General features: G+C 40.9%; 2 protein-coding genes across 2 annotated transcripts in view; both read left to right on the forward strand.

The window, feature by feature from the left end:
* The first annotated feature begins 225 nt into the window (after positions 1-225).
* LOC114258655 (L10-interacting MYB domain-containing protein-like) lies at positions 226-1,061 on the forward strand. Its single transcript, XM_082897430.1, has 3 exons — positions 226-363; positions 466-670; positions 787-1,061. The coding sequence occupies exons 1-3, from the start codon at positions 226-228 to the stop codon at positions 1,059-1,061; spliced, it is 618 nt and encodes a 205-aa protein (XP_082753556.1).
* A 5,972-nt stretch (positions 1,062-7,033) lies between these two features.
* LOC114258656 (preprotein translocase subunit SECY, chloroplastic) overlaps positions 7,034-18,157 on the forward strand; it is a 63,423-nt gene continuing 52,299 nt past the window's right edge. Inside the window, 1 exon segment of the mRNA XM_082897431.1 lies at positions 7,034-7,222. Within this exon segment, the coding sequence (XP_082753557.1) occupies positions 7,034-7,222 (189 nt within the window).

The following is an 18,157-nucleotide window of genomic DNA, read 5'->3' on the forward strand; positions in this document are numbered from 1 at the left end:
CAAGAGAAAACACATTTTGAAAATAAGAAGAACAAGGGAAAATCAAGTCCAATACCATCCGTTAAAGCTCACTGGGATGCAAAATCAAATAAAATTTTTATTAAGCTTTGTGTTGAGCAAGTGAAGGTTGGACACGGGCCTGGTACACACTTAGATAGGGTCGGGTGGGAAAATGTGATAACTAAGTTTAAAAGTATGACTGGAAAAACATACCAATGAATACAAATGAAAAATCATTGGGATGTGTTGAAAAAAGATTGGCTTTTATGGAATAATCTGTTAAGGGATGAGACAGGCTTAGGCCGTGATACATTGATTGGAGCAATATCTGCATCTGATGAGTGGTGGACCAAGAAATTGGAGGTAAAGTGAATTTCTTAATGTACATATTCTATTTGTTTTTTGTTTTAACAGACCGAATTTTGTTACTTGAAATTGTTAAATTTTCCTTAGTAATTGTTGCAGAGGTATCCTGATGTTGTTAAATTTCGGCGTATGCCATTGCAATTCACTGAAGACTTAGACATACTATTCTCAGATGCAGCTGCTACAGGAGAATGGGCATACACCCCTCGATCAAGGGTTATGCCTCACACTGATGAGACTTTGGAGAAATTTCATACCCCACATGATGCTAATTTGGAGGATGATACTGATTTGGAGGTGGTTTGTCCTCAGATTTAAACAAAAAACGTCCATCAAACACTGATGGTTCATCAACCAAGAGTAAGACAAAGAAGAAATTTACTAGTGCAACTCTACTTAACAATACACTTGATCGTATAGTCAATGTGGTTGAGTCATCTTCAACAACTTCAACACAATCCTCATCAAGATATCCTTCAATTGCAGAATGTTTGGTGAAGTTGAAAAGCATCCCTGTTATGTCCTCGGATGATGAGCTGTATGCATGGGCTGCCGAATTGTTCTTAAGAGACAAGCACCGTGAGTGCTTCATAAGTCTTCCTACGGATGAAGTTCGACTGAGGTTTATGAAGTTAGATGGAGAAGACCACCACAAGTTATCGCAGCTAATTGTTTCTGAAGTTGGATGTTGGTGAATTTCTTAATTATTTCATGTTTAAGACCTTTATTAAGACTTTTATTATTAATTGTGGACTGTTGTGTTAGATTCATTATTTTTTTTCTTTTATTAATATTGAGTATGCTAGACTTTTATGTTGGACTTATTATTTGGACTTTTATTAATATTCTGTTGGACTTTTATTATGTTGGACTTTGTTAGTTCAATGGTTGAATGGTTGGTAGGTAGATGTCATTTATTCTCAGATGCAATTTTTATTAGGTGGATGCCATTTGAATGGTATGTGGCATTGATTTCAATATTGAATATGCGTGGTAGGTGAATGGTTAAAACTTTTATATATATGTAGATGTTCTCCAGCTGCTGTTATTGTGGGAAAGGTTGAATCTCTTGTGAGATTTAGGTTGTTGTTTGTAAATAAGTGAAGGCTAAAATTTTTATTAAGGTCCCATGTTTCCTGATTTGTTTGCCTTCTCTTTCATATAGCTTGATCTTATTTGTTACTGCTCTACTGCATCTGCTTGAGCATTGGCTTCACAAGTTAGTTCAAACTTTGAAGTTGAAGGTACCAAATTTTTTTCCTTTACATTTTTATTAGTTTCTCTGTGTAGCCCGACTTTCCGTGTTCCTTTTAGAAGACGAATAGCCCTACAGTTTGGACTCCACTTGTGGTTCTGAATATAATTTCACAAGTGTAATGTGAAATAGTGAAAACACAAAAAGTGTCCAAATTGAACAATTCTTTTTGAAAAATCAATGTTTGAATCAAATGCCCAAAAATGGACTACTTTTCCAAATTACAGAGTTGCCACCTAAATATTTTTGAAAAATTTAAAAAACCCGCGACTCGTGCCAAAGGCCATTAGTTTGTCATCACCAAAGTGTCTCGGCTAGGGAACTTAGGTACGAGAGGGGAAGGTCATGAATTGAGCACTCCACTCGCTCGATCAAAGATCGGCCTCTACTAATCATGATGTGTTTTATATTTATGGTACATGCTCTTGTTCTAATTTATTAGCTATTTTTACTAGTGGAACACTTGATTTCATGTTTTGTTTCGAAATTGTTTTGTGAATTTGCACTTGAAAAAGTGGGCTAAAATGGACACTAATCAAGCCATCCCAATTCAAGCAACTAGCTTTCATCTACAGGCATTCAAAAAATTATATCATTTAAGCAATTAGTCTCATGGTATTCATGCTTTGACATGACAACACAAACATTCGATGTAACATGCTAAGACATAAAAGCTCACCTAGTACTCCGAGCCAAAACAGGTGAAAGAGTTAGAAAAATATGTATGTTCCTAACTTTTGCAATATGACTAATGTAACGCACACATTATGTATTTTATAGGCTCGGCTATGAGCATGGAATATGATTGCATTCAAGACATGCGAGAGAGCACGTATTCAAGAAATGAGTTTTGAACATCGATATTGGGTTAGTATGATGAGCCGAGCCTTCGATGCATGCAAGACAAATGGATGCGAAACATGGAGTATGCTAAAAAACGTGATCTTTCTAAACTAACCATTATAAGCAAGTAAGTAAAAGGGAGAAAGAAGTGGGGTTGGAAGACATACAATTTATTACAACATTGCCCTCGTGCAAGAGGGTGTGAATCAAAGTCCAAAAGTCCAAATTAAACTAATTATTACAAAACCGAATGAATTAAATAAGCAAGGCTAATTAACTAGCTAACTATGTTATTACAACAAGGGTAATAATTATAAAACTAGCTATTTAAGCTAATTAACTACAACAATTACAAAGGGACAATATCACAACATTAATAATTAATTAGACTAATCTTGAATAAATTAATTACAATGATGATCATGATGTAAGTGAGATTGCGCAAGGGTTGCATGTATGCACATGCACAATGTTCAAGAACAGCTCTGTCTGCCCCAGGTTTGCTCTGTTTCATCTCAGCCACTGTCCTCTGTTTTCTGCAAAAATACACTGCTGACCAAACATTGAGAACTGACCCTCAATGAAGCCCGGCCGGGCCTAAAGAAGGATGGTCGTGCCTCAATTTTGTGTAAAACTCTGCTTTGTGTATTTAAATGAAAACAATACAGACAGAGTGATATGGACTCTGTTTGTCCTTCTTATACTTCTCTGTCATGGAGATGCCTCGAGAGAAGGTTATAATTGTTTCCAAAACCACCAATGAACGAATTAATTGATGATTTCGATGCACAATTTTGGACAAAAATCAATAAATGAAATGAATATGACCACTCCTCCCTCTTTATCATGGAATGAACTCAAAAAAGGAAGTAGAGATGCTTCAAGGATCATCAAAACGCCATGAATTAGCGTATGACCACTCTTGACTTGATAAACTTGGCATAATGTCCAGCCAAGCCTAAATAATATGACTCATTTTCTTTATATGTGTGGTTGCTTTTAAACCAATTCTCTTAGTCATTTCCATTCTTTAGTCCATTCTTCCGAAGTGGTGATTAAGTCCTCTAAAAGGAGAGAAGTGTCAAACGGGAAGTAATTCTCAACATGAAAGAGAGATTATGCCGTTGACAATGAATCTTTGTAGAGATTAAGCCATTAGGCGTGAATCTCTAGTTCATGTGTTGAATGACCGTCAATCGATTGAAACAACTCTCAAATGAAAGAAATGAATGACAAGTTGATTCTTAAAATGAGGTCATTAACATGAAAGTTAGACAAAGAAAGGCTAAGAACAACATAATACAAGCTATGTACAAAGACTAATGCTATAACAAAGGAACTAATCAAAGCTTGAATCAATTAAATAGATTATAATAGCCCTAAAAAAGTCTCTAATAAGCCAAAATGGTGGCTGAAAATGCAAGAAAAGAACTCAAAAAGCTAAACAAAAAGTAAAGACAATAAAGCTATGTAAGCAAAAACAAGGAGGGGTGGCCAACCTCTCCAATTTCAAGACTTCAAACCATGTTTTTTTGGCTTTAGTTCAACTCTGAAAATCAGTTCAAAACCAAGGGTTGAGCTATGAAGATAGGTGCAAGTAAGGGTGTTAACCTTACCACCTTTGGTAACTTGTCCAAACCCAAGTTCCAACACTTAAAATGCATGCAAAACAGCCTAAGAATACAAGAAATAGATAGAAATGAAGTAAGCAAAACAAGAACAAGAGTTGTAAGCTTATACCTCTCAAAATGGAGCAAGCTTTCGTTGATGATCAAACTCACTCTTGACACACTCTCAAACTTGAATTATGCTGCTCAAGGGTCAACCAAGGCTCTAAGATGATGAGTCAAGGTTCTGTATGGTGTATATAGATGATACAAGGAAGGTAGGTTAGCTCAAAGATAGCTTGCAATGGAAGAAGGAGGAAGAAGGAGCTCTCTCTATGTGTATAGGCTTTCTCTCAATTGTTTAACCCTCAAAATAAAGGTATATGGTCATTTATATAGAATTTGAGCCAGAAATATCATAAAAATCTTCAAAAATAGACAGCTAGCGGCCTTCCGCCCAGAACAGTGTTTCTTGCTACCAAGGCACGGCCAGCCCTCAATTGCCATGGCCGGCCCTCAATGAGGCATGGCCGGTCCTCAATGAATTCCCCTGTTTTTTTGTTTTAGCCTCAACATAAGGTGGCACAAGGTGTAAAAGTGGATTTCTTGGGTATAATCAATAGGAATATGGGAGGTTTGGGATTGTTTCGAAGCTTAAATAAGGCTCCTTCGTTAAGACCTCGAACCACGCACAATACCACTTTCATCATCGAGTGTACCGAGCAAAGCGCTCAAGCCTTGCAAGCAATCAAAAATGGGGTGTCCACAGTTGCCCCTCTTTAACAGAGCTTGAAGTCATAAAGTGACGTGGGTAAATGTCAAAACCCAGAGACGACCCATTTGACAAGGCCGTAAGGCTCGGGCAAGAAATCAAGACATAAATGCAAAAATTGAACTTAGGGCAAAATGCAAAAACGAAATGCAACAAATAACTTATGATCATGCAATGAAGCAATGCAATGAAACAATATGTAAATAAAGCAATGAAACAATGCTACAATCTAGACAAGAATGCAATGTTGGAATGAAAATGCAAATCAAAGCAAAATAGAGCTCGCCGCGTTTCACACGGAACGAAGTGAATAAACAGGAATGCCTTGTGTGAAAAACACAAAGAAAGCACAAACCAACCTACGTCTCACGTAGAAAGGATGTAAGAAAATGTTGACCTAACTACGCCTCGCATAGAAAGGGGGAAGGACGATGTAGCCATCGAGCGCACCTAAGGTCTTAATTGAGATCCTAACATGTCTTACGCAATAGGAGGAAGGGCAGTGTGAAAAAACAGGCGCACCTGATGTTTTTAACCAAGGTAAACAATCCTCACGTGTTACACACGAGAGGAGGAAAGGTGGTGTGAACACCGAGTGCACCCGATGTTTTTAACCGAAGGTACAATCCTAACACATCATAAGTGAGAGGAGGAAAGGTGGTGTGAACAAAACAGGCACACCTGATGTTTTTAACCAGGGGTACAATCCTAACGTGTCACACACAAGAGGAGGAAAGGTGGTGTGAACAAATAGGTGCACCTGATGTTTTTAACTGAAGGTACAATCCTAACGGGTCACACGCAAGAGCAGGCAAGGTGGTGTGAACAAACAGGCGCACTTGCTGTTTTTAACCGAGGATACGATCCCAACGCGTTGCACGCGAGAGGAGGAAATGTGGTGTGAACAAATAGGTGCACCTGATGTTTTTAATCGAAGGTACAATCTTAATGCATCACATGCGAGAAGAGGAAATGTGGTGTGAACATTGGGACACGCCTAATGTTTTTAACCGAATGTACAATCCTAACGCGTCACACGTGAGAGGAGAAAGAAGGATAAACAAATTGCATAAGTAGGAATTAGAAATAAACATGGATTCTACACAGAGAGGCGTAAAATCAAAATAATCAAAATGGTGTAGTATAGTGGAAGCCAATTTACCCACCTGTTAAAACAATGAACGCAACACACAAAGCTTCAATGTGGTTGTGAAATGGATGATGATTTTACTATGGCACAAATGATTTACCTGGAACTCCTCTAGAACTCCTCTGAATGAACCGTACATACAATATCGTTTGTTTACGTTATAACAGAACAAACAATTTAGGCAAAATAATTTATAAACTAACTAAACAGTTTAAATAAATTTGAACAAATCAAAACTATGACTTAAACTATGAGTTAAACAAGCAAATTATGAATCAAATCATGCATTCGTACAATAAATTCAAATGAACACAAATTCTTGCTTTTCTTTCCCACTTTTTCCACATTTTTCTTTCTTTCTTTTACTTTCTTTTCTTTTTAGTTTGCTCTCTCATTTTCCTTTTCCAACTCTCTCTTTTTTTTTCAACTCTTCTTTTTTGGGTTTGGTTTTTTCCCCCCCCCCCCCTTTGAAACCCCATAATACAAGAAATAAATAACAAAAAGGAAAAGAGAGAGGGAAAGAACGAAACTGAACTGTGTTGACATTGAGAGCCAGTAGGGCCTCAATGAAGCATGGCCGGGCAATGCGACAGCCGGCTGGGCCTCGATAGCGGTAGGGGCAGTTTCCCAAACCTCATTTCCTCACACCTTTTCATCTGAAATCCCTTCCTCTCACTCTTTAGCTTTTCTCCCTCTCTCTCTCTCTCTCTAGATTTCCACTTTTACTTGCAATATCCAACAACCCTCGCCACTTTTTCTTCGAAACCCTTCATCTCCTTTACATTTTGAACCGATTGGATTTTGATTCGGTGAAGTTTTTAGGTTTCTCATTGTTTTTCCCTTGTTTCTCACGAGTTTTCGTGGTTTTGGTGTATTTACTGTCGTGTTTTCACTTTCCCCTCTCATTTTCTTTCTCCTAGGGTTTAGCCCCCTATATTTTTCTTGCTTTCTCTTCATTTCCTCCACTTTTCTCCATGGCTAGTGACGAAGTTTCCATCCTAGACCTTGCCATTGGCATTGGGGCTGCCTTAGGCGCAGACATGGAGGTCGATGACGCTCCCGCTTTGCCTTTCCTCATTGATAGGCCATTTGACGCGGCCACATACCAACCACGCACACATGCTCCACCCCCAAGTGGCATTTTGAGATTCAAGGGCCTCATCCCCGAGATAGATGAGGATATCTTGCTGCGAGAGCCCACGGAGCACTTGTCTATCGATGCCTCCACGGTAAGCAACTTCCCTTTGTTTTGATGCATTGTTGAATCTCACAAGTAGACCACTAGTTACTAGTTAAATGCCATATATTTCCCATTTGCAAGTGATAGCCAGGAGGATTGGTGGCTACGAATCCATATCCGGCCCCCAACGTTGGTATAAGAGACTGCCCGAGGAGGTCCGCGCATTAGGTGATGCTGCTGGCTTTGGCCCTTCTGCTCAGGGCTTATACAGATGAGGGCTGAGTCGTTGCTGTATAGGGCCCTAGTCCAAAGATGGTGGGACACCACAGACTCATTCCTGTAACGACCCCAAAATGCGTATCAGAAATTATCTTTATTTAATTATGGGGTTAATGTGCTTTAATTTAATGATATATGTTTGAATTGAGGAATTACTGTTGAGTTACGACTTTAAAACTGAAATTGCCGACCTTCATGGGTTCAAAAACCGAAATTGAATACATGGATATGCTAATGGGAATTTTTAGAACCATTTGGGAAAGTTAATTGAAAATTTATTTTGTCTGATTCGTTAAGGTATGTTCGCATGGTTAACTTCGCACTGTAAATTGAAGGTCTTAGAGGCTTTAGAAACCAGAACAAAATACATAATTATGATCAACATAATTTTTAGAGTCATCTGTGAAGTTTAATTGAAATTTGATTTCGGCTGATTTGTTAAGTCATGTTTGGCTCTTATCATTGAGATAAGCTTTTGGGTATAGGTTTTATGAGACAAGGTAAAAATATATTAGTATATGGGCCTTGTGGAGATAGACTCAACAAACAAAGGAAAATAAAAAAATTTGGAGAGAAAGAGAGAGGAGGGAGAAAGCTTTTAAAGAGAGAGAGCCAAACATCCATGGAATTTGAAGATGAAATTGAAGAAGAAGCATAGGAAATTGAGAGACTTGGAGTTGAATTCAAGAAATTGACTCAAGGTATGTAGAAATTAACTTAACTTCTTGGGAATAACTTGTTAATTGTTTGAATTCATGACTCAAGATGAAGATTTCACACCTAATTGAGTTAGGGTTTTGAAGTACAAGCTTAAATGAGCTCCCTTCATAGAATTGAATCTTGATTCCTTAGATTTACTTGATTTAGGAGTCAATTTTCTTACATATGGTTATCTTGAAGTTGATTATGAGATGTTGAGCCTTAATCTTGAGGTTTTGTATGGTTAATCTTATATGAAATGAAGATCTATATGAGTTTAGAAAAAGAAGTTTTGGAAAAGTTTGATAAAGAATTAAACAAGGATTTTGATTTTCCTTGCTTAAAGATTCATGGTATTTTTGGTGTTTTGATTTAGAAAACAACCATAACCTCATATTTTCAATTATTTTTATATGTTTTTGAATGATTTAAGTTGAAATCTAGCTTAGAAAATGAAAGAACAAGTGTTAGAACCAACTAGTATTTTCGGACAGCAATTTTTGCCTAGAGTTGCACGTACGACGGGGCTTCCCGCACGTACGGAAGCCTTCTCCCAGCAACATTTTTGATTTTGAAATAAAAGAATGTGCCCCCGCACATGCCCTGGATTTCCCGCACGTGCGGATTTGGTCCCGCACGTGCGACACTCCCCTGTTTCAGCTCAACTTCAAATAAGCATGTTCTCTCATCCGGACTCCGTTTTAAGTGATTCTTGAGCCTAAATTCAAGCCCCAGAAGTCTAGTTTCCAATTGTGGTGGTCTCACTCTCAAATTCTAAGTACACAAATAGATATGCTCAAATTAGTGAAGATTGTTCACTTTCTGTCTACCGGTTTCATGCGAATTCTTCATCTAACTCAGTTTCCTTTCATTTCCTCCTATTTTTGTAAACACGGATGATGACCTATTGAGGACTAATGAGTTTAGAACCAACATAACTAATTGATTAAAGAGAAAAGAAAGGTATCGATTAACTTCATATGTTGTGTTATGTAATTGTGATTGTAGGTCAAGACAAGGACATCGCCCAACTACTACCGGAAGCCCATCACTGTGAGTAATAATATTGTAAAGTTATGTTCATTATATTTATTTTAATATGTAAATGTTGCGATGCTATGGAATTATGTGTATGCGAATGAATGAGTTACAAGATCTATGATATGGAATATAGATATGAAATGTGAATTATTTATAATATGATATATGATTGGGCCCGAGGTCGTTTTGATATATGATTGGGCCCGAGGCTGTTTTGATATTCGATTGGGCCCGAGGCCGTTTTGATATTCGATTGGGCTCGAGGCCATTTTGATGTTCGATTGGGCCCGAGGCTGTTTTGATACATGTGGGCCCGAGGCCGTTTTGTTATATGGTGGGCCTGAGGCCGTTTTGTAAATATGAAAAGGAATAATGTTGTGAATAATGTAAATGTGGAAGAGTATGGTGTTACGCTTCTTTTGAATATAGATCATTTACCTGATTCACTTCACTTTATTATTACTCATTGAGTTTCGCTCACTCCGTATTTTATCTGTATGTAGGTGATCAATCCGGAGACCATCCTTAGGTTAGCGTCAGGAGTTCTGTTGTGAACCTGCTACGTCAAGCCACCCAAAGTGCGCCTCTGTGTTGAAGCTTTAACCTTGTATTGTTAGAATTTTGTATTTACTTAAGTTTTATGTATATGTGTGTGAGATATATATATATATATATATATATATATATATATGTATATGTATACTAGTGTGTTTACATTGTTTTAATTATTTCCGTTATCATGTATGCACAAGCTTGATGGACATTACTTTTTGGTTTGCTTCCGCTTTAGGCCCCAATGTCATTTAAATATTTTGAAATTTTGTCTTTGAGGCCTAAGTACAGACCGGTCATGGCCTAAACTTTTAGGGGCAGGTTCGGGGTCGTGGCAATTCCACTTCTTATCGATCAGGGAGCTGACTCTAACTTATAGTGATTCCAATTTTGACCCGTCACTTGTTGTACTCCGAATTCAGGTTGGTATGGTTTTGAATAGTTATTCATATCTTGTTTCTCTTGTCTTCCTCTTATTTTGGTTATCGGGTTATAGTTATGCATTTGGAACAGGTTAGTTTTTTGTTTTTCCAAACCTGTGATGCCCAGATTTTGGCTCTTGCGCTTGAGCTGGCATTCTTACGCTCGAGTGGGCATTCTTGCGCTCGGGCGAGATTTGTCAACTCTTAGTATTTTTGCAGACCTACAAATACTAGGAGAGTGTATGGGACGCTCGAGCATCTAGTCTCACGCTCAAGGGGGTCTGTCATTTGAAAATTTTTTGGAAGTGCGTATCCTATGCTCGAGCGTCACTTTTCATGCTCGAGTAGAACTTTGTGTCTGACACTCGAGTGTCACTTTCCACTCTCAAGCGGATTGCATGTATAACAGTCCATGAAAATGACATTTTGAATCATTTTTTTATATATCTCTCTCTAAAACTCTCCAAAACCCTAGTGTAACAAGCCCGCGGGGGACCTCGCTACAGCTCGGACTCGACTTTTGCAGTCACGGTTCTAAATCTGAACCAAAGAGTCCAAATCCGGCAAATTGTTTTAGGAAAACTGATTTTTGAAAGAAGTGCCAAACATGGACTGCTTTGCCAGATACAGAGTCGCCACCTAAATATTTTATTTTGGGAAATTTAGGAAACCCTGACTCGGTGCCAAAAGGCCACGTGTCCGTCATCACCAAAGTTGCCTCGGCTCGGGAACTTGGGTACGATTGGGGAAGGTCACTTCGTGAGCACCCCCGCTCGCCCGGTCATAGACCGGCCTCTACTAACCATGATATCAATTTTTGAAAACATTGTGAGTTTTTATTCCGGTTATTAGCCTAGGTTACTATGTGATGCTCACAGCATATAAGTATAGACCGGGTCGCCCGAATTGGAACAAAACATTTCATGTTTGCTTTTGAAAATGGTTTGCTACCCGTAGGTAGGCTTGAAACATTTTGATGATTCATTCCAATTCAGATAACCCAACCTTCACCCACAGGCATTCAGGCAGATATATCAGATAAGCACATAGCCTCATGGTAAGCATGCTATCATGGCATTCACTCACACGCATGCAAGGATGCTAAAGCATAAAACTCACCGAGTACTCCAAGCCAAAATAGAAACTATATTAGAAATCATGCATGATCCTAAGTGTATAGAAATGCCTAATGCAACACATGCAAAATGCAACTATAGTAGGCTCGGCTATTCTAAGATGGCATATGAAATGCTACAACTAACATGTGTTCAACTTGGTATTGAAAGTACAATGCAGTTAGTATGATGCGCCGAGCCCGATGCATGCAATACAGATGAATGATGCAAACATGCTGTCATACTGTATGCTAATTAAAATATGCCCTAATCTAACCATCAAAAGCGGATAAATAAAAGGGAGAAAGACGTGGGGTTGGAAGACATACATCACACTCACCCACACTTATTACAGTTGTGCCCTCACTCGGAGGGTCCAAATAAATAATACAGTCCAAATATTACAGTCCCCAAAATAAAAGAATATTACAGTCCGAAATATTACAGAATTCTAATTAATTAATGAATTAACTAGAAAGCAAATAAACTGGCGTGCAAGCCAGGGACTGCCTTGCTTCTGGTGGATGATGCATGTCCGGACTGTCTTGCGCGGAAATCCACCGGAATGCCCCAATTAGCCTCTGTTTACACCTGTTGTTTTTTGAAAAGCGTGCCAAGTCCCGGAAAGTTGCTGATTCCTGATTTTGCTGCAACAGAGAGCAAGAAAGGGGCATAGCAATGTATTTGCACAAATATATGCATGTCTCGATCCTCGTGCCACCAATCATGCATACCGAGGCATGATGGCCGAGGAGTCGAAATGCACAACTCAATATAGGATGAATGCACATGAAACTACAGCTAAAACCTAACTCCATCATGGACAATCCGGAGTGTCGGTGACTGGGGGAATTGAGACACATTCCGTCACTCAGAGTACGAAATGTACCTCGTTTCCCGTGCCCGGGCTAACTCCTATTCCGGACACGATGCAATATGCATGATATGCGTGAAATGCAATTAAGATGCAATCCTAACATACACAATGCTATGGAATGATATGCCTCAAAATACGTGCATGCAGGCACGCAAACCGAGAAAATGGCAGAATGCAATCTAAGATACAACCTAGTACGCATAATGCTAGAAAAAAGATATGCCTCGAAATGCGTGCACACGGGCACACAAACCGAGAAAATGGCAGAATGCAATAAAAATGAGGTGCCTCGAAATGCGTGCACACGGGTACGCAAACCGAGAAAATGGCAGAATGCTATGAAAATGAAATGCCTCGGAGTGCGTGCACACGGGCACGCAAACCGAGAAAATGATATGTGTCTCGAAATGCGTGCACGTGGGCACGCAAACCGAGGTGATGATATGTGTCTCGAAATGCGTGCACGCGGGCACGCAAACCGAGGCGATGATATGTGTCTCGAAATGTGTGCACGCGGGCACGCAAACCGAGGCGATGATATGTATCTGGAAATGCGTGCACGCGGGCACGCAAACCGAGGCGATGATATGTATCTCAAAATGCGTGCACGCGGGCACGCAAACCGAGGCGATGATATGATGTTATGAAATGACATGGAAATGACAGATGGGCCTATACCAACATGAGAGAGCCTCAGCCACACTCACATGAGATGCCGATGGCAGAAAATGAGGTGCCTCGAAATGCGTGCACACGGGCACGCAAACCGAGGCAATGCATACGCAATGCAAATGACATGGAAAATGACAAATGGACTTATACTAACATGAGAGAGCCTCAGCCGCACTCACATGAGATGCCGATGGCAGAAAATGAGGTGCCTCGAAATGCGTGCACACGGGCACGCAAACCGAGGCAATGCATACGCAATGCAAATGACATGGAAAATGACAAATGGACTTATACTAACATGAGAGAGCCTCAGCCGCACTCACATGAGATGCCGATGGCAGAAAATGAGGTGCCTCGAAATGCGTGCACACGGGCACGCAAACCGAGGCAATGCATACGCAATGCAAATGACATGGAAAATGACAAATGGACTTATACTAACATGAGAGAGCCTCAGCCGCACTCACATAGGATGCCGATGGCAGAAAATGAGGTGCCTCGAAATGCGTGCACACGGGCACGCAAACCGAGGCAATGCATACGCAATGCAAATGACATGGAAAATGACAAATGGACTTATACTAACATGAGAGAGCCTCAGCCGCACTCACATGAGATGCCGATGGCAGAAAATGAGGTGCCTCGAAATGCGTGCACACGGGCACGCAAACCGAGGCAATGCATACGCAATGCAAATGACATGGAAAATGAAGTATGGACTTATACTAACATGAGAGAGCCTCAGCCGCACTCACATAAGATGCCAATGGCAGAAAATGAAGTGCCTCGAAATGCGTGCACACGGGCACACAAACCGAGGCAATGCATACGCAATGCAAATGACATGGAAAATGAAGTATGGACTTATACTAACATGAGAGAGCCTTAGCCGCACTCACATAAGATGCCGATGGCAGAAAATGAAGTGCCTCGAAATGCGTGCACACGGGCACACAAACCGAGGCAATGATAAAATGCAATGAAACATGGCAAAAATGATATGCAAGCATGCTAATGGAATTTCAGCAACAAAATATGGGGGAAAACAGTCCCGAAATGAAGCGAAATGACATGAAATGCAAGGAAATGACCCGAAATGCAACATTAGGCACCCGAAATGGCCTATAGCCATACTAAACATGCACAACATGGACATGCAATGCAAAGACAGAAGCTAGACAGTCCCAAAATAAGCACTTTTCCAGTTATAAACATGGCCAAACAGCAAGTATAGGTATGGCGAAAATAGCATGCAAGAATAGGGGCCAAAAGAGGGGTAATGAAGCAAGTGGTATAAGCAAAACTCAAACTGAAAAATTTCCTTCTACAACACTGAAGATGGACCAAAAATATGAACATTTACAGTATATGGCAGCCTCAAAATCAGTATACAAACATGCTAAAAATATGATGCAAAATAAGGCTCAAAAGGTGCTAAAACATGAAGTGTATAAAATAATCACTAAACAGAAAAAAAGTGTGAATGAAACATGAATTATAGGCCAAAATAAGACCACTTTCAGTTCGGACCAAGGTCCAAAAACAGAAGCAAAGAGGGCTATTAATTTATGCAAAAATGGGGGCTAAATAGGGGATATAACTACAAGTGACATATGGAAACACCAAACAATGTTGAGCCCTTCTCCAATGTTGAAGAGGGGCTCAAAATATGCCTCATATCAGTTTACAACATGCTCGAAAATAAATTGCTCATGGGTCAAAAATAGCATGCAAAATTATGACATACAAGATGGTCAATGAAGCAAGTGTATTATGGAGGGCTCAAACAGGGTTGCGCCCTTAATGAGAAGTGAAGATGAGCTCAAAATATGGCCCTTTTCAGTTAGGGCCGAAGCTTGAAACCAAAAAGAAATGAGGCTTAGAAATAGATCAAAGGAAAGGGTCAAAAGGATCAAAGTGTAACTTACCCTTGAAGATCCAAGCTTTTGTTACTTCTTGGGTTGATTTGGAGCTCCCTTAGCCTTCAAGAATCCCTCCTAGCTGCTGGAAATGAGATGGTGGTGGTGGAGCTTGGTGGTGTAGAAGGAATGAAGATTATAGACTTAGGGTTTTTTTGAAGAATTGAAGAAGAAGACAATGGAGTTTAGGGTTTGTCCTTGGAGAAGAATTTTTCTAACCCTCATGAAGAAGACCCTCAGCTGGTTATAAGGTCAAGAAAGGGGTGTAAAAGGGGGGTGAATTGGAGAGCAAAACTCTCTCCCAAAATATCCCCCGGATACAAAAAATATCTGGGGGATATTGCCCCACAGCTGGAAAGGGTACAGTGAGGAGAGCACGGCCGGTCGCTCACTTTTGCTGGAGGTGGCCGGCCGGCCACACCCCCTAGCCGGCCGGCTAGGGGTCAAAAGGGTCAACCAGCTTTTCTGGCCGGCCAGGTATTGGGGAGGTAGCCCTATGTGTGTACAACACAACCATGTAATTGAAATTCCAAGAAAGTGGGCCCAAGGGGTTCAACAATGGCTCGGAAAGAAGGGGTCAAAAGGGTCAAGTTGACTTACTGGCCGGCCATGAACTTTTAGGGGCCTCTCAGGTGTGTACATCACAGATATGTGGTTCAAAGTTCAAGAAAAAAGGTCCAAGAGGTTCAACATTAGCCCGGAAGAAAGGGGTCAAAAGGGTCAGGTGACCTTAATGGCCGGCCATGAACTTTTAGGGGCCTCTCAGGTGTGTAGATCACAGATATGTGGTTGAAAGTTGGCAACGCTAGCTCTAAGGTATTCAACATTAGCCCGGAAGTGCGAAAAACGGGCGCCGGGAGGCTCGGGAGGAGAGATAACTGGTTGCTGCAACAATTGCTGGCCTCCCACCCTTCAGTGACCTTCCTCGGGATAAAACAGAGGTACCTGCCAAAAATGAGCGAAAACCGTTGCAAAACGAATGTTCCGGAGCCAAAACACGCAGTTCGAGGTCCCAGAAATGGGCTGTTAAGCACCGAAAATTGTATTCGACCTCGAAGTGGGTTTCTCAGCCCCCAGTGTCCCTCAAAATGGATGAAATAAGATGTATGCCAAAAATCAGAGCAATAGGAGATGGTTAAACGGTCCCGAACCGAGGCACACGGCCTGACGGCTCCGAAAATCGGGAACCGGACTCCGAAATGGGAAAAATGGCCTACGGCCACCAAATGTAGCCTACGGACATTGAGAGATGGTCTACGGGACCTCTCCCTCCCTTCAGGAAAAGAAACAGAGAAAACCGAGTCTGGTTCGCAAACCGAGACAAGGCACAAAAAAGGGTTCGGAAGTCCGGAGGCAGGGCTTACGGCCGCGACTCTGAAACTTCTGAACGAGCACATTATGCAATATCACCAAGTGCTCAACTGGTGACGTCTGAGTCTCAAGGTCGGTCAAAAATGGGGTGTCTACAGTTGCCCCTCTTTGACAGAACTCGGAAGTCACAAGTGACGGGAGTGAATGTCAAAGCCCAGAGACGACCCATTTTTGACAAGGCCGAAGACTTAGACAAACATACAAGATAGACAGAGATGTGCCCGCAGGCATGCCCGCAGGCAGGGGGCAAAATGCAAATGATATGCAAGAAGCCGAAGGTAACCCAATGATTGTGCAAATGCAGCAAGCTGTAATGAAGCAAACCATGCAACAGTTTTAAGCAAGTGAATACCAATCTAATTACATTTCATGTAGAAAGGATGTAAGAAAATTATGCAATTCTCACTGCGTCTCACGCGGAGAAGGCTAAAAGCGACTACCGAGACTACCCGGAGCCTTACACACAACATCTCTCTGCGTATCACACATAGGAGAGGAAGAAGGTAAACCTTTCAGCGTATCACACGCAAGAGAGGAAAGGTAAACTTCTCAGCGTATCACACGCAAGAGAAGAAAGGCAAATTCCTCAGCGTATCACACGCAAGAGAAAACCTCTCAGCATATCACATGCAAGAGAGAAAAGGGAGATTTCTCAGCGTATCACACACAAGAGAAAACCTCTCAGCATATCACATGCAAGAGAGAAAAGATAAATTTCTCAGCGTATCACACGCAAGAGAAAACATCTCAGCATATCACATGCAAGAGAAAACCTCTCAGCATATCACATGCGAGAGAGAAAAGATAAATTTCTCAGCGTATCACACGCAAGAGAAAACCTCTCAGCATATCACATGCAAGAGAGAAAAGGGAGATTTCTCAGCGTATCACACACAAGAGAAAACCTCTCAGCATATCACATGCAAGAGAGGAAAGATAAATTTCTCAGCGTATCACACGCAAGAGAAAACCTCTCAGCATATCACATGCAAGAGAGGAAAGATAAGAATTGTAAGTGAAAAGGTGCATAACGATGCAGGTGAAGTGTACATAACAATGCAAGTAATGAGCATAACAATGCTAGAAGATGTGCATAACAATGCAAGCAATGAGCATAACAATGCTAGATAGATGTGCATAACAATGCAACGAATGATCATAACAATGCTAGATAGATGCGCATAACAATACAAGGAATGAGCATAACAATGCTAGATAGATGTGCATAACAATGCAATGAATGAGCATAACAATGCTAGATAGATGTGCATAACAATGCAACGAATGAGCACAACAATGCCAGTGGAACGCGCGTAACAACACCCGTTTGAAACAAAAATACCGAATAAGGGAATACAAGCCTTAAGTAGACCAAATTCCAAACGCAACCTCCGATTTACCTTTCGGAGGGGTCACGATATATTCCAAAAAGGATACACCTCGTGCATGCCGACTGACGATGAGCCACACATCGAAGATATGAGTTGAAAATTCCGCAGAAACATTTTGAACTGAAAAGAGTGGGTTCTCCTTGCACTTTCTTGATTGTACTTCCAAACCGCAGTTACTACCTTTTCTTCCTGGCCATGTTCACAACTTTCCCTATTCTCCAACGGGGTGACAGGCTAGGTTGATTCAGTATCCAGAATCGAGGCGCATTCACATGCTATCTCAATCTATGGGGCTGCCATACAGATTTCAAGCCGAGGGCATGCCTCTGGGTATTTAAACCAGACTTTGGTCTCGGAAATCCCGAACCTTTACGTTCTAGGCATCGGCCATTCGAACTCTAGTTTCCACCGTCGCAGTTGGTCTCCTAGGAACTCATTGCGAACACGGCCAAGATGCCTCTGGCGGGGAATGGTACTCAGGGAGAGCACTTCTGATTACCATTTTGGCTTGAAGCAGACTTGATCTTGAGCTTGAGGTAGAGGCACACTCATACTTCGGAGCCTTGGCAAGACTTGAAGAGGCACACACGGGATGTAGTCTCGGAACTTACTGAAGTTGAAACAAACTCAGATACCCGACATTTCC

The sequence above is a fragment of the Camellia sinensis genome, chromosome 12, assembly GCF_055761805.1.
Source record: "Camellia sinensis isolate YWXY chromosome 12, ASM5576180v1, whole genome shotgun sequence".
Taxonomy (NCBI): Eukaryota; Viridiplantae; Streptophyta; class Magnoliopsida; order Ericales; family Theaceae; genus Camellia; species Camellia sinensis.